Raw genomic sequence first — 18518 nt, 5'->3', positions numbered from 1 at the left:
ATATTCCATCCGGTAACATATCTCAGGCCTGGCCTCTGCCGAGCGCGCCCTACTGTGCAAGTGCAAATCTTCCAGCTTAATGGCCTCTCTGAATATTTGAACTGATATGGGGCAGTGATTCCTAGTACAGATATATGTACTAAAAAAAAAGTTCCTTTGAGCCACCTGAACCTGTGCTTTCTGGTTAGGCTGCTGTATAACGAGGCTTATGGAAAGTAATGGAATTAGCTAAAGATTTGTTGTGATATCGTTTGGCAGGGATGCAACGTCCCAGAGAGCCCTTCAGGCGGTTATTCAGCAACTGGTTGAAAGTCATCCCGAGGCAACAACAAAACACCTGGTGCAATGTCTGCAGTCGACAGGAATCGCCTGTAAGAATGGCAATCCAAGGTACGCAAAGGACAAGGAGATTTATGTGGAGTTTTAAATACCATGGCTTTTGTTTGTCAGAAGAGTTTTGTCGACTGTTACTAATAGAACCTCTGGTGAAGTGGAGACCACGTGGTTTTTACAGTATACAGATCAAAATGGAATTGAAACAAAGCAGAGATGGATCACCTACTGACCTGATTTCAGTCAGGAACAAAAAGGGGTTACTGTCCACCACTGACACTGGTTATTTTTTCTATTCCTAGTCCGTCTGTCCATCCCCAGAAGCCGGAGTGAGGCGGGGGTGGGGAAGAGCTCTGGATCTGTTAAATAGTGCGTGATTGAAGCAGATTCAATAGTAATTTTCAAAAGGGAATTGAATATATACTTGGAAAGGAAAGAATAGCAGGGCTATGGGAAAGAGCAGAGAGGGGAGTTGAAATAATCGGATAGCTCTTTCAAAGAGCCAGCCTAGGCACGATGGGCTGAAGGACCACCTGTGCTATAAGTTCTATGCCTCCAGCTAAATTTTCATTGGGTCCTTCGGCTTACTGTATGGAATCTGGGACAACCCTATTTCCCAATGGAGCTCCTTTGCCACCTTTTGTTGGAAGGTGGCGAGGCCCAGCAGCGATTCCCAGCTCAGTCATCGTCCCACAGCCAAGCAGGCCGTGAGTGGAGGCACAAGGAGCAGCATGTCCGCCATGGGTAGGAGCTGAAGGGGAGGTAGGCCACAGAGTGTGTGAAATAACACTGTTACCGTCCTGAATGCTTGCGGCAGGGTTTAGCAGGACCGTTGAAAGCGTGGATGATATCCCGCCCCTCCTCTTATTTCTCCCCCCCCCCCCCCGCAACGTGCCTGACAGAGGTCCAATCAGATGTGGATTTACCTGTTGCTGCTTGTTTTTTTTTTGAGCTAATGCCTGCTTGTTCAGATACCTGTGACTGTAGCAATCTATTGTCACTGACTCCTGCGCGTGCTCTCTCTCTCACATCCTGACAGTAAGAGCAGTGCGTCGGCAGCATCCTTCGCTCTCAACTGGACGTTGCTGCTGGTCAAGACGGCCTTCCCGGCGCCCGAGAAACGAGCAACCGAGATGTGGAAAAAGATGGTGAGTGATGGGGAAATGGAAGTGGGCGCTTTCTACGTGCAGTTACTGAGGCAAGAAGTGGGGTGGTGCGGTGCAGGGCAACATTTAGAAAATCCACAGTAGAAATGAAGCGAAGAGGTTGCTGAACCTTCCGCTGAAAGGAAAGCAGCTGGACCTGGATGAATAAAGTAGGATGTGTAGTTTTTCGGTATTCAGTTTTGGTCACAGTTTTTGGGAGACAGCAGGGCGATAGCTTGCAGGACATTTCCTCAGGAGGTGAATTAGGTGGGGTGGAGCCCGCGGTAGAGTGGGCGGTACACGGACTGTGCAGGGAATGGGCTTGATGGGTTTTTCATGCTCAAGTTCCTAAAGCTGCTGGTTTCCTGTGAGAGTGAAAAGGATTGTTTTGCTTCCTGGCTGAAATTTCAACCTTCCTGTTTGTTTCAAATCCTCGGCCTGTGTTGAAATAGTTGGTCTCGGCAGGGCTACAGTTGGCCTCAGTGCCCCTGGGTTAGGGAGGGAAGAGTGGGGCAAACTTCCTGTTGCCTGTCACAATCCAGTGATGCCTGTTGGCCAGAACTCCCCTGCTGCTCTTCGACTAGTCCACCTGAGAGGGCAGATGGGGCCTCGCTTTGACATCTCATCCGAAAGACGGCACCTCCGACAGTGCAGCACTCTCAGTACTGCAGTGTCAGTCTAGCTGTTGTGCTCAGGTCTCGAGTGGAATTTGCACCCACAACCTGCTAAATGATTCCTAACTGAATGGTCCAAGGCATTGGGAAGGCGGGATTGGTGAGGCAGGTGAGCTGTGGGAATCTGAGGCCAGTGACGAGAAACTGGAGGAGCTCAGGACCAATTCAAATTGAAGATGGCACAGTCTAAATGGGTCCCACAGGTGGACCTTTAGCTACGTAGTTTAATATGCCCGGTGTGGACGTTGGAAGATTCATTCACTGGTGCAGTAGATACTGGGCCCCTCGGGCAGGAGTTGAGGCATGTTATTGGGCGGAGTGGGGGGGGACCTTAATTCTGAATCTGGTTCATGGTGTACCTGGCTTGGGAGCCAACTGTGGAAGTACGCCACTTGTGCAAAGATTTAGTTTTGAAATAAAATACACAAAATAACCAAGCCTCTGCTGTGAATTCCAGGGGCTGCTGCCTTGTAGTTTATGTAGAGTTTTCTAACGTTTGTGCTGGCCCGACACTTCCTGACAGGTGGAGGTGCAGTGCCTGCTTTTAACGGAGGTCCTGGGTGGCGGCAACAAGCACGCAGTGAATGGAGTCCTGAAGAAACTCAAGCATCTGTGGAAAGAGGTAAGGAATGGATGGAATTGGTGAAGCTCTAGAGGATGGAATGCTCCCTGGAGCGTGGTGGTGCTGTGGTGGTGGGGGACAAGCAAAGGAGGTGCTGCTGCAGAATGGCCATAGGGGAGGGGCTGAACCTGAGAAAAGGGAGGGCAAAGAACAAGGGGCGTGTGACTGTCCTGTGTGTTTGGAGGAAGTCTCTGGTGGCTGGAGGGAGCTGCTGCTGATGGATGACGGGAGCAGATATGGTGCGTGGTGTTTGCATTCAGTGCCGATGTTTTGGATGGATGTAAAATGTTGAGATGCTGCAGCCGTGAAATGAAAGGGCCCTGCCCAGCCAAACCCATCTTTCAACCTGATTGGAGCTGCTTAATTGAGGGTGATCTGTATTTTTGGGTCCTCGGTGCTACCTCCACTGGTCAAAGAGCTACGAGTGTGGCAGAGTGGGGAAAGAGCACCGGATTTTGATGGTTGCATTGTGGTGTAAGGTTTTCAATGAGATGATTTTCTGTGGGATAATGGAAAGAAAGAAAGAACTTGCATTTATATAGCGCCCTTCATGACCTCAGCATGTCCCAAAGCACTTCACAGCCAATGAAGTGTAGTCACTGTTGTAATGTAGGAATGCAGCAGCCAATTTTGTGCACAAACAGTAATGTGATAATGGCCAGATAATCTGCTTTTAGTGATGTTTCTTTGAGGGATAAGTATTGACCAGGACACTGGAAGAACTCCCCAGCTCCTCTTCAAAATAGTGCCATGGAATGTTTTGTGTCCACCTGAGAGGGTAGACAGGGCCTGAGTTTAACATCTCTCCTCCCTCAGTGCCTCACTGGAGTGTCTGCCTTGATTTTGTGTGGGACTTCAACCCACAATCTTCTAACTCGGGCGAGATTGCGACTACTGGGCTACGGCTGACAACTCCCACTTGTATATGGAGACTGAAATTCATTCAGAAAATGAAGGTGATCAGATGAGGGAGACAGTCTCACATTTACAGTCTGGGTGCATAAATAGTGCCCGTTAGCCAGCAAATACAGCCACCCTGTCTGAGGCCGGATTCTAGAATGGATCCAACAAACCCTGGGCTTGCTCACAGGTGTGCAGTGCACTGGTTAACTTCGAGTTATGGCTTTGTGGGGGGGGTGGTGGTGGGAAGGCCCTCCTGTTTTGCTTAACCATTTCCCGCAGGTACTGCACTTGAGATGATGGACTATATGGAAGGGCACCCCTGAGCACCATGGTCCCAGCATGCAGCTTGTCAATCTGGTGTTAACCAATTTGACGTCTTATCTGTTTGTTTTACTTTATCTTCTCCCTTCAGAACCCAGACCTTGCACAGCAGTATCTGGCAACAGCAGTGGGTCTGGAACCAAACCCGTTACACTTAGCAATGCTGGGAGTGCTGGTGCAGCATTGTTCAGACCAGAAAGACATTGCCACCATCAACAAACATAAGGTATGTAGCCCATCCCACGCTGGGCTCTTCACTTTGCGGCTTTTGAGATCTAACCGTAGTTTTGCTTCGTGGACCCACTTGTGTCACAGCTCACCCGTCCCTAATCACGACTTGCCTTACTGGATCGACCTGGAGAGAGGGGACTCAGCAGAGTGGGATGTGAATGGGCGTCTATGGCTGAGAGTTTTAATGGAATATAGGAAAAGGAGAAGGCCATTCAGGACCTCAAGCCTGTTCCACCATTCAATTAGATCATGGTTGTTCTGTTATCTTAATTCCATCTACCTGCCTTGGTTCCATAACCCTTAATACCCTTGCTTAACAAAAATCTATCAATCTCAGTTTTGAATTTTTCAATTGACCGCCAGCCTCAACAGCTTTTTGGGGAAGAGTGTTCCAGATTTGCGCTACCCTTTGTGTGAAGAAGTGCTTCCTGACATCACCCTAGCTCTAATTTGAAGGTTATGCCCCCTTGTTTTTGGACTCCCCCCCCCCCCCCCCCCCCCACCCCCACCAGAGGAAATAGTTTCTCTCTATCTACCCTAGCAACTCCTTAATCATCTTAAACACCTCAATTAGATCACCCCTTAATCTTCTCTATTCAAGGCTATGCAACTGGTCCTCATAATTAAACCTGTTCAGCCCTGGTATCATTCTAGTGAATCTACGCTGTACCCCCTCCAAGGGCAATGCATGCTTTAGTGCCCCAGGGCATTCTTGGTGAAGGGGCGGCGCGTTACAAAGGTTTATCTCGTGCTACGTTCTGAGATTGTTTTCAAATGTCAGATGCATTGATCTGTTCTCCTGGACAAAGGCTGAAGGACTCCCCTCTTGATTGTGTTGCAGAATGGCATTTTGGAGCTCTATGTGAAGACAGTCCTGATGAGCAAGACCAAACCTCCAAAGTACCTTCTGGTGAGCAACAATTTGGCCCCATTCAGAGCATTGTAAGAATTTAAGTAAAATGAGCACATTTTTTTTTTTTTTATTCGCTTATGGGATCTGGGCGTCGCTGGCAAGGCCAGCATTTATTGCCCATCCCTAGTTGCCTGTTGCCTTTGAGAAGGTGGTGGTGAGCCACCTTCTTGAACTGCTGCCGTCCATGTGGTGAAGGTACTCCCACAGTGCTGTTAGGGAGGGAGTTCCAGGATTTTTACCCAGCGACGATGAAGGATCGGCGATATACTTCTAAGTCAGGATGGTGTGTGACTTGGAGGCGGTGGTGTTCCCATGCGCCTGCTGCCCTTGTCCTTCTAGGTGGAAGAGGTCGCGGGTTTGGGAGATGCTGCCGAAGAAGCCTTGGCGAGTTGCTGCAGTGCATCTTGTAGATGGTACACAATGCAGCCACGGTACGCCGCTGGTGGAGGGAGCGAATGTTTAAGGTGGTGGATGGGGTGCCAGTCAAATGGGCTGTTTTGTCCTGGATGGTGTCGAGCTTCTTGAGTGTTGTTGGAGCTGCACTCATCCAGGCAAATGGAGAGTATTCCATCACACTCCTTACTTGTGCCTTGTAGATGGTGGAAAGGTTTTGGGGAGTCAGGAGGTGAGGCACTCGCTGCAGAATACCTAGCCTCTGATCTGCTCTTGTTGCCACAGTATTTATGTGGCTGGTCCAGTTAAGTTTCTGGTCAATGATGACCCCCAGGTGGGGGATTTGGCGATGGTAATGCCGTTGAATGTCATGGGGAGGTGGTTAGACTCTCGCTTGTTGGAGATAGTCATTGTCTGGCACTTCTGTGGTGCAAATGTTACCTGCCACTTATCAGCCCAAGCCTGAACATTGTCCAGGTCTTGCTGCATGCGGGCATGGACTGCTTCATTGTCTGAGGAGTTGTGAATGGCGCTGAACACTGTGCAGTCATCAGCGAACATCCCCATTTCTGACATGTTGGAGGGAAGGTCATTGACGGAGCAGCAGATGGTTCCTTCGCTGTCAGTTGTGTGAAGCTCCGCTGACCAGTTGGCGTCTCTGCAGGCTTATTGTTCAGGTCTGGTACCCTGGGCACGGATGTGCTTCATTGGTCACAGCTGCAAAACCAGACTTGAAACTTTCTCCTTATTGCAAAGACTTCACTGAATTAATTGGTGAATAGGGTGTATTCCAAGGTAGTCAACCTTGGATTGTTTTATACGTGGCCACGTAACCGGATTATTTTGCGTAATTTAATGCAGAGACGACCAGCCGTTGAGGTTTTGCTGTTTGTTTTTTGCAGGAACGCTGTGAGCCGCTGCTTCGCCATGTGTCCCATCAAGAGTTCAAGGACTCCCTGCTCCCTACAATGCATAAATCTATCCTGCGCAGCCCCGAGAATGTTATCGAGAGTAAGTGAAGTGCACACTGGCCTGCAGTGCTAATGCACTGCCTTTTTATTTTGTCCTTCCAATTTTTTCTTGTCAGGGGGCAGTTCCCTGGGCATAGTCAGCTCTCTGGTATCTCACTCAAGTGAGCACGCTTTGTATGAGGCTAGGCAGTGACTGTTGTCAAGCTGTTTCACTATAAAGATTATCATGGCTGATCCCAATTCTGTGCACATGCAATTTTGCAGCAGGAACACTGGAAAGTCATTGGAAGTGGTCTGATTTCCAATCACCTGCCCCCATCCCCAGCCAGCCTGGGGCACTGAGGCCGATTAGCTAACTTGGCACAGACCAGGAATTGAATTGCAACCTTAGTGTTCATTCTAATCATTTTAAGTGAGGCTACAATATGTATGTCAGCCGTGACTCAGTGGGTAGCATTGTCACCTCTGGGTCAGAAGGTTGTGGGTTCAAGTCCCACTCCAGGGACCTAAGCACAAAAATCTAGGTTGACACTCAAATGCAGTACTGAGGGGGTTGCTGTACTGTCAGGTGCCGTCTTTCGGATGAGACGTTAAACCGAGGCCCCGTCTGCTCTCTCGGGTGGATGCACTATTTCGAAGAAGAACAGGGGAGTTATCCCCAGTGTCCTGGCCCATATTTATCCCTCAATCAACATCACTAAAAAAAAACAGATTATCTCATTGCTGTTTGGGAGCTTGCTGTGCACAAATTGGCTGCCGCGTTTCCTACGTTACAACAGTGACTACACTTCAAAAAGTACTTCATTGGCTCTGAAGCGCCCTGGGACGTCCTGAAGTCACAATTCTTTCTTTATTTCCACACAGTTGTATGCTCTAAAATACCTGCTGGGTTAACAGAAGAACATAAGAAATAAGAGCAGGAGTTGGCCATTTGACCCCTCGAGCCTGCTCCGCCATTCAATGAGATCATGGCTGAGCTTCTACCTCATCTCCACTTTCCTGCACTGTCCCCATATCCCTTGATTCCCTTAATATCCAAAAATCTATCGATCTCTGTCATTAATATACTCAGTGACTGAGCCTCCACAGCCCTCTGGGGTAGAGAATTCCACAGGTTCACCACCCTCTGAGTGAAGAAATTTCTCCTCATCTCAGTCCTAAATGGCCGACCCCTTATTCTGAGATTGACCCCTCATTCTAGACCCCCCCCAGCCAGGTGAAACATCCTCCCTGCATCTACCCTGTCAAGCCCTGTAGGAATTTTGTATGTTTCAATGAGATCACCTCTCATTCTTCTAAACTCTAGAGAATATAGGCCTAGTCTACTCAATCTCTCCTCATAGGACAATCCCCCCATCCAGGAATCAGTCTGGTGAACCTTCGTTGCACTCCCTCTATGGCAAATATATCCTTCCTTAGGTAAGGAGACCAAAACTGTACACAATACTCCAGGTGTAGTCTCACCAGGGCCCTATATAATTGCATTAAGACGTCTTTACTCTTACACTCAAATCCTCTTGTAATAAGGCCAATATACCATTTTCTTTCCTAATTGCTTGCTGTACCTGCATGTTAACTTTCAGTGATTCGTGTACAAGGACACCCAGGTCCCTCTGAACACCAACATTTCCCAATCTCTCTCCATTTTAAAAAATACTCTGCTTTTCTATTTTTCCTACCAAAGTGGATAACTTCACATATCACCACATTATATTCCATTTACCATGTTCTTGCTCACTCACTTAGCCTGTCTATATCTCCTTGAAGCCTCTTTGCATCCTCCTCACAACTTACATTCCCAGCTAGCTTTGTATCATCAGCAAACTTGGATATATTACATTTGGTCCCCTCATCCAAATCATTGATACAGATTGTGAGTAGCTGAGGCCCAAGCACTGATCCTTGAGGTACCCCACTAGTCACAGCCTACTCTCTGTTTTTTGTCCGTTAACCAATCCTCAATCCATACTAGTATATTACCCCCAATCCCATGAGCCCTAATTTTGTTTAATAACCTCTTGTGTAGCACCTTATCAAATGCCTTCTGAAAATCCAAATACACCACATCCACTGATTCCCCCTTAATAATTCTGCTAGTTACAACCTCAAAAAACTTTTATTTGTCAAACACGATTTCCCTTTCATAAATCCATGTTGACTCTGCCCAATCCTATTATTTTCTAAGTGCCCTGTTACCACGTCCTTAATAACAGATTCTAGCATTTTCCCTACTACTGATGTCAGGCTAACTTCTGTAGTTCCCTGTTTTCTCTCTCCCGCCTTTCTTAAATAGTGGGGTTACAAGTGATGTATTGAATTTCTCTTTGTTCAGAGGGGGCAGTGGTGATCACTTACTAATTCTGATTGTTCTTTGCAGCCATCTCCTACCTACTATCTTCGGTAACTCTTGACCTTAGCCAGTATGCAGTGGACATTGCCAAAGGCCTCGCAAGTAAGTGTGCAATGGAGAGCCATGTCCTCTGTGCTAATAAATGTACAACTTGTATAGATTTGGTAAATTGCACCATCAGCCTGTTAATTGGGGTCTAATGGTGTTTATTTCCCACGTTTCTGGATCATGGTCCAGCTAAACCTTAAATCGAGAAAAAGGAGTAAATTAACTGACTAGGTAAGGTGCTTGTTTTTTTTTTTTAAAGTTTGTCTCTGGGTTATTGCAAGGAGTTGATGTGCGTCGATTTGGCTGTCCCGAGTTTGTAACTTTCTTTCTTTTGCTTCAGGCCAGCTGAAGTCTAACAATGCCCAGCTGATGGACGAGGCCGTGGTAGCCTTACGCAACTTGACTCACCAGTGCAGTGATCCGGCTGCTGCTGAATCTCTCGTCAGACACCTCTTTGCCATTCTTGGGGGTAAGTCTTTACAGAACAGAAATCCAGGAAAGCTCCTGCATAGTGTGTGTGGGTGTATATATACATTTTTATTTATGGGTGCACATCCTATCAGTCTTAACACCACATGTAACACTCCATTTTGTCACGCTATTTCTGTCACATTTGTCCTTTTCTCATTCATTTTTAATGTCGCACTGATTCCGGCCATGTAGCTTAACGCCCTTGTGCTAGGTGCTGCTGTTGCAGTACTTATACTCTTTATTGGCTGGAGAGGATCGTGTGATATGGTCCTCCCAACTCCATCGTGCCAAAAGGCTCAAGTCCAGCAGCATTTCTCCCCCAGTAAGTCCCTACACCCTTGCTGCTTCCCAGCTTTGGTTTTTCTTTCTTTATTGCACTTCTCTTGTTTCTGTTACCATCTCTTTTTTCTTTCCTTCCCAAAAGGTTTATCTTTTGTTGATTTTTGTTTCCTGGTCCCACACACTCAAACCCGATTCCCAATTCTGTTTATTTCTTTCTCCATTTCCTTTTGTAAATGCCCTGACCCATGCTGCTTTTTTCCATCCCAGTGTTTTTCACAGACCACACTCCTAGTTCTCTCTTCGATTCCTGCCATTTTCTAAGCCCAGTTGCCACCACTTTTTATTTTTGCCAGAGTCTCAGTCCTGCTCTTGGTTTTTTTAAGCCCTGTTGTACATTTCTCCCCAGGTCTCTTTTTAAAAAAAAAAAAAAAAAAAAAAAAAAAAAAAAAAAAAAAATCCCATTGCTCAGCTTTGTCTTGTTTTTTTTCCACCATTCTTTTCTCCCCCTCCCTCTCCTTCATCCGGCCTGTTTCCTATTGACCTTTTTTGGAGACCTCTTCCTCCACTCTTTTTCCCTAAATTTCTCTTACCCACTTTACTTTTTTTCTAATGTGTGTTCCCTACAAACATTTTTTTAATCTGTTTTCAACTCCAGTTTGCAACTATCATGCTTTTTTTTTCTATACACAACCCAAAATCTAAGCATCACACTTTGCACATCCCCAGTTTATCACCACTCCAATCCAATGTAGCTATCTGCTCCTACCCCAGTTTTTTTCTCCACCTCAACTGCCCTCCCCCTTCACTACTAGAACACAAGAAACTTGGGTTACCTAACTTATCCAGCACCCCCCTCCCCAATGCTCCGTACTTTCATTAACGATACTCGTGACACCCCAATCCACTTAATTACTTCGACACTCCAAAATCCCAAATAATCTATTCCCACAAATCGCATTATCTTCCTGACAGTAATGCATGCAACAGCACATCCACTTGCTTACAAAAGACCATATCCTAAGACGCTGAGCAGTGGCAGAAGGGATTTGCAGATAGAATACCTCCATATAATGAGCACCGATTTTACACTCTCTCCTCCATTCTACGTGTTCCATTGGATACCGTGCCAATTTATCTGGGTAACTACAGAGTCCAATTCCTATCACAAGTTAATGAAAACAGTTGGGTATGGCCATCGAGGGATAATTCTGTAATTGGGCACTGGGGAAATACAAGCAAACCCTTCTGTAGCTTGAATATATTATGTAATAAATGGGTGAGGCCCAGCCTGCCCCCTTGGGTGAATGTAAAAGATCCCATGGCATTATTCAGAGAAGAGCAGGAAGCTCCTCCTGTGTCTTGGCCAACATCACAGCAACAGTTCACATGGTCATTTATCACACTGCTGTTTGTGGGATCTTGTTGTGTGCAATTGGCTGCTGTGTCTCCCTACTTTACAACAGTGGCTACGCTTCAAAAATACTTCATTGGCTGTGAAGCACCTTGAGCCATCCAGGGGTTGTGAAATACGCTATATAAATGCAAGTTTGCTCACTCGTTGAACTGATTTCTGATATTGGGTGAAGGCTGCTAATTTCTCTCCGTCATTTGTTTCTTTCCTGTAGGTTCTGAGGGCAAGCTTACCGCTGTGGCTCAGAAGATAAGTGTGCTATCAGGTTGGTGATTTAAATCACTTCAAAATATATCAAAAGAACCATAGATCTGCTCCTGAGATCTCTACTAGTTAGAGGAGAAAATTGGAGGGGTTGTTCCCTGAATTAGAGGGTTTGTGCTCTGAGCTAAATGGAGGTTCGATCCTCACCGCCTATAGCTTGGATTGTCAAACACACCAAGGTGGCTGGAAGCAGCGGCCCTGTGTAATTCCCACCACCACGCTGCGCACAGACGTGCATCGGGTCACCGAGAGTTGGGATGGCAGCGACCGGAAGGTGTGATCCAGAGGTTGGGTATGAGTTTCCAGTACCCCTCGCCTACTGGGATTGGGTAAGGAGCTTCTTCTGACACGCTATGCCTTCCAACTGGTGAGCCCTACTGTTCAGTGGGGTGCAGCGTGCCAGGACGATGGGGGCAATGCACTCACACCTTTATGGTGAGTTGTACTGCTTCTGAAGAGCTCCTGGAAACCGTTGTCCACTTAGAGAGGGCTCAGTGCTTATAAGTTGTCCAATGACCAGCTGATGATTATCCTTGTTGGGCAGACATGGAGGGAGACAAGTGGGGTCACTTTGGGATCAGGGCAGTTCTGAGATGGCGTGCCTGATTGATCAAGTTTGGATCCATATCAACCTTCTGAGTCAGGCAGATTTCCAGAAGCCTGGGTCATGAGAAAATCTACTATTTTTGTTTAAAGAACCTTTTTACTATAGTTTAGTGAGTTCCATGTTTTATTTTCCCTGGATGTCTCTTTCCCCCCCAACCCCCTTTCAATGCATCCTTTGGCCTTGATTCTCTGGTCTTGCACTAGCAGTATTGTCTTTCTGTTGCTGTCACATGAGAAAAAGATCTGTGCGCGCTCATTCGTTCTTTCCTCTTTCTCCCCACCCCTCCCTCTCGCGTCCTTCCCTTCTCTGAAGTGTTGGAATCAAAGCTTGCATTGGCGATATCTTCACTAGAATGTTTAGATTCTGTCACTTTGTGAGTTGCTGCTGTCTATGTTGCCTTCAACAACACTTAAGGGTGCAAGACTATTCACTTCATCTCTCAAGAATTGTTTCAAATCTAGGATGTTTTTTGTTTTCTGCACCTCATACCCGAGCTTAACTTTTGGAAAAGTTACAGTCGAAAGCTAAAGTTTCATAATGTCTGGATAATAATACTGTAATTTGGGTGCAGGAGTAATCCTCAACAAGATCAGCTGATGCAGGCGGGGCGCAAGACGTCATAGGGAAGATTTCCTTTGTGTATTAAAATTGTAAACTTGTTTATAATGAGCAGTTTAGGATTTTGCTGCACCTAATGTACAGAGCAAATATTTGTCCCAGGTTCTTCACAAATTAGCTGTTCATGTCCAACTTGTATCTGCAAGCTTTGCTGTGCGTAGATACCAAGGAGACTCTGATGTTAGTGCTGTGTGCATACCTTGAAGTCTCGGCCTGTCTGCTGAATGTTGATTATGAAATCCTGGCAAAGCTGTCGGTAACCTGGGTGGGGAAGATGTTTCCTCAAGTCGTCCATGATGGCTGTCAGTTTAGTTTTGCGATGTTACTCTTCCTCTTGACACCTTGTGAAAACTCCGCACATAAGCATTTGAGACTGTTGTATAATTGTCACACATTTTGGCTCCCATCATTGGCTGCTTGAGAAAGATTTCAATAAATTTGTTTTCCCACCTGCGTAAGAATTGTTTCTGGACACTGCTTGATCCAGAGAGCCCAAACAATGTATGTGCCTCTCACAGCTTTGATCTCCCCAGCCTTTCTACATGGGCAGAGTTACCAAGCAGGATCCCCCACCTCTCCTGTTACCATCCTTAGTGGCTCTAGAATCTCAACAGTTTTCAAATGGACACCCCCCTTCCCCAGTTGTAGGGGGTTTTTGTGTGGGGTGTTGAATACATGGCAGCAAATGTTCTGCTACTAACGCAATGTTTTGTGTAAGAGAGTGTGCTAACTATCGTATTATTCCATGAAATGTCGGGATGCAGAGTTATGTTGATTAACTAGTTGTTCCTGTGCACAGGGATTGGAAGCTGCAGCCACCATACAGTCAGTGGTTTGTCAAGTCAAGCCCTGAGTGGTACCGTCACCGAGCTATTCATCCCCTTCCTGCAGCAAGAAGGTGAGTGACTCGAGTTCTCTACACTTCAGATCCTGTTGTCAATTTGTCAGAAGACCTTTTTTTTGATGAGACCAAATGCATCTTTTTTAAGCCCAAGAACAATTGAGGACGAGAAAAAAACGTCTGAGCTCATCCCTCTGGCATCCTAACTCTCCCAGCTTGGTATCCAACACCATTTTGAATGCCCCCAGTGTTTGCCTCCATTACTCTCCTTAGCATATTATTCTAAACATTTACCGGAAACTCTTTATTATCCGGCACCAATGGGACCGGCGTGGTGCCGGTTTATCAAAAAGTCCGGATTACAGAGAGGTATAGTTAAAAGGTACGAGAGCTCCGTACACAGCAACAAATCCAGACTTCCCTGTTGCTTAGCAACATGTGCAGGAACTCCGGCCACAGACCAAGCGTCCCTGTTGCTTAACAAGTGCACGAACCCCAGTTACACAGCCACAGATCCAGGAACTGCCACTAATATGAAGTAAAACTTACCTGAACCTACTCCTGAATTTTGCCGGTTAACAGAGATTTCCGGTTATTTTAGGTGCCGGTAAATCGAGAGTTTCCTGTATTATCCTTTTGAGCAAAGATCTACTTGAGGTGTTTAAGATGATTAATGGAGTTGATAGGGTAGGTAGCGAGAAACTATTTCCTTTGGTGGGGGAGTCCAGAACAAGGGGGCATAACCCTAAAATTAGAGCTAGACCATTCAGGAGTGAAATCAGGAAGCACTTCACACAAAGGGTGGTGGTGGTAATCTGAAACATTCTCCCCCAAAAAGCAGTTGAGGCTGGGGGTCAATTTAAATTTCAAAGTGGAGTTTGATAGATTTTTGTTAGGTAAGGTTATTAATGGATAAGGAACCAAAGTGGATAAATGGAGTTACGGTACAGATTGGCCATGGTTGAATTGAATGCCGAAACAGGCTCGAGGGGCTGAATGGCCGCCTCCTCTTCCTGTGTTCCGTACATTTTCTTTTCAATAATTTAAAATGATATCCTCTGGTCCTACCAATGTGACTTCTAAGCAGTATTCTGGGTTTACCTTAAAATATCATTTAATACCTTGTATCCAGTGCCTTGGTACGGTTATTCTTCTTCAGACTATGGAGCTTGAGCTTGTCTAATCATTCCCCATAGTTCCTCGCCTTGGCTTTTGGGGTGAATCATGTTGCTATTCCTTGAACGCTGTACAATGCACATATGTCCTTTCTGTGGCGTGGTGTGACAATTATTGAGCTCAGTGCATCGGGTGGATTTTGACCAATGCATGCTAAATATAAGTATTAGGAATACTTCTCCCCACAAAGAATCTGCAAAAATCCAATTCAAATAAAGCTTTAAAATCACAAATGGCCTGCACGCCTTATCAGGCACGCCACGAGAAAATGAATGTACATATATGTTAAATAGTGGGGTCTTGAGACATGTGCTTTTACTGTAGTCTGCCCTTCTGCAAAGATAGGAATGGGGCCTAGAAGAAAACTGAGTTACAGGGGGAAAACAAATGAGCGTAGATCCAATATGGACAGCACGGAGTGTTCGATGTGGTGTTGGTAATGAGAAATTTGGAAGCTGCCCTGCAAGCAAAGCTACATTTCTGTGTCAATGAAAAGATTTTTTTTTAATCGTTAAAAATGAAGAATGAAATGATAAAGGTCGTTACTTTTTAGTCACAGAAGGGCTTATATCCCTGTTGATCAGTGCCCCTTCCCCTATGACCACCCTCTGTATAGGCCCTATATTCCTGCTTTACCTCCTAGTTGGAGGCTCTCTTCATTAGAGAAACGCAGACTTAGAAGAGATATATGATTTGAGGCCCTCTCTGTCCGTCTCGTATGCTTTCTCACTGCCTTGACTCATCCTAAAGGGATTTTAAAAAACAGAAAACACCTCTCCAACCCCCTCAGGAGACCGAAACATGTCAAAGTAGGACATGAGCACAAATTCAAACTAGTGAAAGACAAATTTAGGGCTGATGTCAGGAATCTCCTGTTGAGCGTTTTAAGATTTAGAATGGGCCTTTGGGTAGGGTAGTGAAGCCAAAAGCCTTGGAGTCATTTAAGGACGGTTGGGTAGAGTTGCGGCCATTGTGAGCCAAGATGAGCCGAAAGGCTTCTCTTCCTTATCTATCTGATAAGGGAATTAAGGGTTATGGGGAGCGGGCAGGGAAGTGGACGCGAGTCTAGGTTCAGATCAGCCATGATCCTATTGAATGGCGGAGCAGGCCCGAGGGGCTGTATGGCCTACTCCTGCTCCTACTTCTTATGTTCTTATCTAATGCATCTGAGTGTATGCATTCACAACATGATGTGCGCTCTCCCTGCAGTTCACGAGGGCACATTGCTTCATGCCATCTCTGTCCTTGCACTCTGGTGTAGCAAGTTCACCACTGAGGTTCCCAAGAAGCTAGTAGAGTGGTTCAAGAAGGCCTTCACCCTGAAAACTTCAACGTCCGCCATCCGACATGCTTACCTGCAGTGTATGCTAGTCTCATTCCGTGGTGAGTACAATTAAAAATCCTGTATATATTTGTATTTGTTGGTGACACTTGCTGTCTCCTGATAATGTATCTGCACTGATGGGTTGGTAATCTTTTCAGAGTTCACCAGGCCAGCCCAAAGAGATTTGGTGCGCAAAGATTGCAGTCTCTGTATAGACTATTAACTGACTCGAGTCTGTGGAGATCCCCTCTATTTTCACATCAGCAGCCACTGGCTCATGGAGTGAGTGGGGTCTTGGGCTGTCCCAGTAGGTTATTGGTAGACTCCCTCCCATTTGCCTGAACTACAGCCCGGCAACACTGGGTGGAACTGTGAGCTGAGACACACTTGGCTGAGATACACCACCCAAGAATAGCATGGGGATCCTGGGAATGAGTCCAAGAAACTGGGTTGGGTTGATGGAGGTGGGGGTGAAGAGTGGCGGTATGGCCTGCTCCTCTTCCAGGCAAGAATTACAGTTTCCTGAACTCCACCCGTTTGTATTCATCCAGGCACAAGTGGTGTGAACAACTGCACTAGTGGCTCGCACAACTATTAGCCATGTGGATAACATAACGGGTATTAACATATTACCCATGTGGGCAAAAGAAGCTTGCACGCCTGGAAAAGAACGTCAGTGTTTCCAGTAACCCTACAAGCAAAACTTGTCACTGAGTTTTAAAAAATATTACAGCCCAAAGTTTGAAGTACAATCACTATACCTCATTAATGAGGTGTTGTGATTACAACTAATTATCAGTCTCCGAACACAGAACTTTTTAAAAAAATTCATGCTCTGGCTGGCATTTATTGCCCATCCCTAGTTGCCCTAGTGGTGGAATGTCTTATATGTTGCAGTTTGATACAACTTAAGTGTCTTGCTGTGCCACTTCAGAGGGAAGTTAAGAATCAACCACGTTGGTGTGGGACTGGAGTCACATATAGGCCAGACCAGGGTAAGAACAGCAGGTTTCCTTCCTAGTTGCATTTTTATGACAGTCCCGACAACTTCAGGGTCATTTTTACTTTTCAGATTTCTTTTGTAAACTGAATTCAGATTCTCAAACCACCATGGTGGGATTTGAGTTTGCATTCTCTGGATTATTAGTTCAAGTCTCTGGATTACTAATCCAATAACACAACCATTATATTACTGTACCTCTTATTTAACACTGCAAAATACATCAGAAACATGAAGCACTTCATTTCTGTAAAAATGTGGTGAAATAGGGATCGCAAACTGTACAGATCTCTTATCTAAAGCTGGCTTTATTCAGCATTTTATAAAACAGCTTGGGAATAATCTCCCACATGGAGCTATTAATATAATGGGGCGGTAGCTATTTTAAGAACCTTTTTGGTTACTTTCTCAACCTTTTTTACTTGGCTTTAATTATGGCATTATTGTGCATATTTATATTTATACTTCTAGGGGTAGCAAGTGATGATGGTGATACAGAATGGTCCTCAGTTTCACCAAAGCTTTTGTAAGACATTGTTTTTTTACCTGTTAGTGTGGGCTCGGGAGAATGGGGGAAATCGATGGCCTTTCAAAGACACCAGACTCTTAAAGTGGCTTTCCCTCATTGGAGTGACAGCCTTTTTCTTTGTGCGTAGCGATTAAACTTCATTCAAAGGTTGAGGAAGTAACAAAGGTGGTTGTGATTTAGTAATATTTATCAGGACAATGCATTTATCTCTTGTGTGCCTCCTGTTGACTTGGTTTGTTTCTGTAAACGTGCTCACTATTTTCACTGATTCATGTACTGTCTAAAAGTCCTTTTTAAAAGAAGAAAAAAAATCAGCAACTGTTGAGTGATACTTTTCCACCCAATCAGGTGACACTTTACTTCAAGCGTTCGAACTGTTGCCGCTATTCCTGCAGACTGTCGAAAAGGTGGCCTCACAAAGTACCCAGGTTCCCATAGTAACAGAAGGTGTTGCAGCTGCTGTTCTGATCTGCAGGCTATCTTTGGTGGACACAAAAGTTGGTAAGTGGCTGACTACACTCTGGTGTCGCAAGAATTGAACTTAGGATTCCAGTTCTGTTTTTGTGCAGGTGGTTTACTTGGGATGGGATTGAAATAGAAGAAAGAACTTGCATTTATATAGCGCCTTTCATAACCTCAGGATGTTTAATGAAGGACAATTGTAGGAGGGCATGGCTTTAAGTTAAATTGGAAGTCATTCAAGTGATGCTGTTTTAACTTTATTTTCAGAGACCAAGCTGACAACTTTCTGGCTGTTACTTTTAGATGAGAAGAAACAATTCTTTACCTCAGAGAAATTCCTCTCTCTCGCTTCTGAGGATGGTGAGTGCCTGTAATTTGTGATAGAAACATAGAAGATAGGAGCAGGAGTTGGCCATTCGGCCCTTCGAGCCTGCTCCGCCATTCAATGAGATCATGGCTGATCATCCAATTTCAGTACCCTGTCCCTGCCTTCTCCCCATATCCCTTGATCTCTTTAGCCTTAAGAAATATATCCAACTCTTTCTTGAATATACTTAATGAACTGGCCTCCACCGCCCTCTGTGGCAGAGAATTCCACAGGTTCACCACTCTCTGGGTGAAGAAATTCC

At 45.5% G+C, this 18518-nt stretch overlaps 1 protein-coding gene across 2 annotated transcripts in view; it reads left to right on the top strand.

The window, feature by feature from the left end:
* The window catches only part of gcn1 (GCN1 activator of EIF2AK4), a 114767-nt gene that overhangs the window by 9570 nt on the left and 86679 nt on the right, over positions 1–18518 (top strand). The window contains exons 4-16 of one of the 2 annotated variants that reach the window (XM_085961998.1): positions 259–390; positions 1373–1481; positions 2676–2774; positions 4090–4224; positions 5071–5139; positions 6438–6546; positions 8884–8958; positions 9245–9373; positions 11283–11333; positions 13357–13455; positions 15784–15957; positions 17776–17928; positions 18157–18249. In XM_085961998.1, the coding sequence (XP_085818124.1) occupies positions 259–390; positions 1373–1481; positions 2676–2774; positions 4090–4224; positions 5071–5139; positions 6438–6546; positions 8884–8958; positions 9245–9373; positions 11283–11333; positions 13357–13455; positions 15784–15957; positions 17776–17928; positions 18157–18249 (1427 nt within the window). Of the gene's footprint in view, positions 1–258; positions 391–1372; positions 1482–2675; positions 2775–4089; positions 4225–5070; positions 5140–6437; positions 6547–8883; positions 8959–9244; positions 9374–11282; positions 11334–13356; positions 13456–15783; positions 15958–17775; positions 17929–18156; positions 18250–18518 lie in introns of those variants that run through there. The other variant, XM_085961999.1, reaches the window with a different exon arrangement.

Source organism: Somniosus microcephalus, chromosome 19 (assembly GCF_052327205.1).
Source record: "Somniosus microcephalus isolate GS21.2 chromosome 19, FLI_Smic_1.0, whole genome shotgun sequence".
Lineage (NCBI taxonomy): Eukaryota > Metazoa > Chordata > Chondrichthyes > Squaliformes > Somniosidae > Somniosus > Somniosus microcephalus.
This window is presented reverse-complemented; position numbering and strand designations above follow the sequence as displayed.